The sequence below is a fragment of the Protobothrops mucrosquamatus genome, unplaced genomic scaffold (genome assembly GCF_001527695.2).
Source record: "Protobothrops mucrosquamatus isolate PMUCROS unplaced genomic scaffold, P.Mucros_1.0 scaffold3712, whole genome shotgun sequence".
NCBI classification, from domain to species: Eukaryota; Metazoa; Chordata; class Lepidosauria; order Squamata; family Viperidae; genus Protobothrops; species Protobothrops mucrosquamatus.
This window is the reverse complement of record NW_015389666.1, coordinates 94,623-98,717: the sequence shown is the minus strand read 5'-3', so window position 1 is coordinate 98,717 and position 4,095 is coordinate 94,623. Positions and strand designations below refer to the sequence as shown.

Below are 4,095 nucleotides of genomic sequence, written 5' to 3'. Positions count from 1 at the left end.
TGGAATGAGCTGCCCCCTGACCTCCGTACAATGGGGGACATACGCCTCTTCCGCCGAGCCCTAAAGACCTATCTGTTCCAAGAGGCCGGTCTGGCATAAATCCGAAATTCTAAAATTTTAAATTGGGTATAATTTTATATTATTATAGTGGGTTTTAGGACAGGACAAATAATTTAATCAGTTTTGAATATTTTTAAATATTATGTTATTGCTGTTTTATTAATGTGCCTGTTCACCGCCCTGAGTCCCGCAATGGGAGAAGGGCGGTATATAAATCAAATAAATTTGAATTTGAATTTTGGTTAATTGTTCTCACTGTTAGGAAATCCCTCCTGAATTCCAGGTTGCTTCTCTCTTTGACAAGTGTCCATCCGTTGCTTCTGGTGCTTTTGGGATAATAATCAGACACCCCCCCTCTTCTTTGGGGCAGCCCCTCAAATATCGGAACCCCACTATCGTGTTCCCCCCCCTCACTACTTCTTCCTTTTCACTAGACTAGACCTACCCAATTCCTGCCACCGCGTGTTTTATCCTCCAGGCCCCGTCCTCATCCTCCTGGCCTCCTCCACCCTCTTTCCAGACTCTCGGCATCTTTTTGTCTGTTGGGATGGACCCCCCACCCTCCCCACCCTGCTGTGTAGGTCACACAAGGACTTGTGCGGTCGGCTAAGGGACCAGGCTAACGTCACATCTCCCCTCTCTCCAGGTCTGGAACCATTTTGACAGCGGTTCCTGCCCCGGTCAGGCCATTGGGGTGAAAACCCGTCTGGACAACGGGGTCACCGGCTTCGTCCCCACCAAATTCCTCAGCGACAAGGCGGTCAAACGGCCGGAGGAAAGAGTCAAGGTAGGTTATTGGGGGGGGTTCAGCCCAGGCGGCTTGGTCAATGGCCGGCCAGGATGTCTTGGGCCTCTCCCAGCCCCTGCCCTGCACCGGGCTGGCGCCGGACCCTCCCACCAAGCAGGGAGCTGGCATTTTTTGACCGCCACACCTGTCCCCTCTTCCCAGCATGCTTCCACTCTGGACTTGGGCCGGACGGTGGGAATGTGGCCAAAGCAATTACCGGGGCAGTGACCGCCCGTTTGTTTCAAAGGCTTGTTTTTCTGGCTGGGAGCGGATCTCCAGCGTGGCGGATGGAAAGGAAAACAGCCAGGCCTTTGTTGGGAGGGGGTCCCCTTTTTCCCAGGCAAAGAGCTGGGTGTTTACGCAGCTTCTTGGCTGGGGATTGGAGCCTTGGGGGGGTGGGAGGGAGCAGGGGAGGGGGCTAGAGGTGGAATTGCCAGCCTCAAACTCTGCAAGGCCAGAGACCCCTTTCAAAGGCCCCCACCACTGGTGCCCAGGCTGTCTTGGGCAAAGCCCCTCCAGCTTGGCTTCTGCCCAACTGGTTCAGCGGAAGCCGAGACCCCCGGGGCCCCAAAGCCCTTGGTCCCTCTTGGGGTGCTGAACCCCTTCAAAAGCTAACATGAGTGTAGTTTTGGATTTTGTCGGCTCCTGAGGCAGAAGCCATTCTGACTTTACAGAATAACGAAAGTGGGGAGGAACCTCAGAGATCTTCTAGTCTAGCCCCCCCTGTTCGAGCAGGAGACCCTAACCCAGTGATGGCGAACCTTTTAGAGACCAAGTGCCCAAACTGCAACCCAAAACCCACTTATGCATTGTCGGGTGCCGGGTGGGCGTGGCCCATTGGGTGGGTGTGGCCCATTGGGTGGGTGTGGCCCATTGGGTGGGTGTGGCCCATTGGGTGGGTGTGGCCCATTGGGTGGGTGTGGCCCATTGGCTGAGCGTGGCTACGGTGGTAACGGCAGACTGGGTGGGACTAAAAAGTTCAATCAATCAATTCCAACTTTGCAAGATCTTTTTTTTCCCGTGAGAAGTTGAAATTGACTGATTGATGGAACCTTTTTTTTTTTTTTTTTTTTTTTTGCACACGGCGACGGAGGCCTAAGGCGAAAAGGTTTTATAAAACCCAGCTGAAGGCCTAGGACTGGGGCGATGGCGCGCGTGCCCACAGAGAGGGCTCTGAGTGCCGCCTCTGGTACCCGTGCCATAGGTTCACCACTACAGCCCTATATCATTTCGGACAAATGGCTGTCCAGTCTCTTCTTAAAAACTTCCAGTGTTGGAGCATCCACAACTTCTGGAGGCAACTTCGTCCTTTTTAAAAAATATATGTTTTATTGATTTTTAACATACGCCTTAATATTTGGTAAACATCGTGTTGTCTAGGTTAGTGTTTAAAAATCAGTAACAATTAATTTCTATAATTCTATAGTCCCTATAATAGCTTTACTTGATTTCTTCTTCTTCCAATAATATTCTCTTTCGCCAACCTTAAAATAATACAGTTCTTATTTAAATAAATGACCGTTAAATGTGAACATTTTTCTCATGTTTCTGCCAATAACAACCACATCAATATAAAGCTTCTTTTCATTGATCAGCTTGATTGCCTCATCAAATCAAATCAAATTAACCTTTATTGTCAAAGTAGAAAATGTGTACCATGAGATTGGCTAAATAAATAAATCCTGCTTACATTCTTATTTAAATCTGTTTTCACCACAATATTCAAAACATTCTTACCGCTTAAGATGTTCTCAAAATTAGTTACCCTTCAGTATTTAAGTCTTTTTTCTCATACAAGCCATCCCATTTTTACATTTCTCATATCTTAAAAAAAAATAAGAGCAGAAGGAAAAGACAAAAGAGAGAAAACGTTCCTTTTATATAAACCATCCCAGCATTTTTACATTTCTCATGTCCAAAAACCAAACACGAAAGAAAGAAGAAAGAAGGCATGCTGTATGGAGGCAACTTCTGTTCCACTGATTAAGACCTAGCCTGTTTCTCTTCTTCCACCTCTGCCAGCTATCTGGCATTGAGGCACATTGCTGGGCATCGCCGTGGCAGATTCTGTGCTCTGCACCCCCAAAACCCCGAATAGTGTCCTGCACGCAGCAGCTGGGTGTACACATTAAGACAGAGGTGAGGGTTGTGGCACCCACAGCCCCGTCCTTCCCCTGTGAAGCGGTATACAAGTCAAAGTGCTCTGGCTTAAAGGGCCCCAATGATCCCCTTCTCCCTGAGTTTTTTTAGATGTGCCAGGCCATCCCCTAGAAGGGGAGAGCTGGTGACCCCAGAAGACCCTTTGTGCCACCCCCGGGGTCTTCTGATGGACAAGCACCAGTCACACATACCTGATCCACTCAAGCGTCTGCAGTGCTGGGCTCAGCTCTGCCTCTCCAGTGAGACCCCTGTGTCCATCTTGAATTAATTAATCCCCTTCCTCCTTCCCTCTTTTCTTTCCTTCCTTCTTTCCTTCCCTTTCTTCCCTCCCTCCCTCTTTTCCTTCCTTCCCTCCCTCCCTTCCTTTCTTCCCTCCCTCTTTTCCTTCCTTCCCTCCCTTTCTTCCTTCCCTCCCTCCCTTCCTTCCCTCCTTCCCTTCCTTTCTTCCCTCCCTCTTTTCCTCCCTCCCTTCCCTCACTTTCTTCCCTCCTTCCTTCCTTCCCTCCCTCTTTTCCTTCCTTCCTTCCCTCCCTCTTTTCCTTCCTTCCCTCCCTCCCCTTCCCTTCCCCCTTCCTTCCCTCCCTCCCTCTTTTCTTTTCTTCCTTCCCTTCCTTTCTTCCCCCCTCCTTCTTTTTCTTCCCTCCCTCCCCTCACTTTCTTCCTTCCTTCTTCCCTCCCTCTTTTCTTTCCTTCCTTCCCTCCCTTCTTTCCTTCCTTCTTCCCTCCCTTCTTTCCTTCCTTCCTTCTTCCCTCCCTTCTTTCCTTTCTTCCTTCCCTCCCTCTTTTCTTTCCTTCTCTTCCTTCCCTCCCTCCCTCTTTTCCTTCCTTTCCCTCCTTCTTCCCTCCCTTCCCCTCCCTTCCCTTCCCTCGGCAGGTGGGGATGACCGTCCATTGCAGGATCATGAAGATCGACATTGAGAAGTTTAGTGCTGACCTGACCTGCAGAACCTCGGACCTGACGGACCGGAGCAACGAGTGGAAGCTGCCCAAGGACGCCCACTACGACTTTGCGGCCGAGGCCACTGACCACAAGCATGAGGAAGAGCTGAAGAGGAAGCAGCAGCGGACCAGTGAGTCCCTGGGGGGGG

The 4,095-nt window shown here is 50.1% G+C and overlaps 1 protein-coding gene across 1 annotated transcript in view; it reads left to right on the top strand.

Annotated features, from left to right (window-relative positions):
• Positions 1 to 4,095, top strand: part of SUPT6H (SPT6 homolog, histone chaperone and transcription elongation factor) — a 60,469-nt gene that overhangs the window by 47,990 nt on the left and 8,384 nt on the right. The window contains exons 25-26 of the mRNA XM_015827459.1: positions 707 to 847; positions 3,882 to 4,081. Coding sequence (XP_015682945.1) covers positions 707 to 847; positions 3,882 to 4,081 — 341 coding nt within the window. The remainder of the gene's footprint in view (positions 1 to 706; positions 848 to 3,881; positions 4,082 to 4,095) is intronic.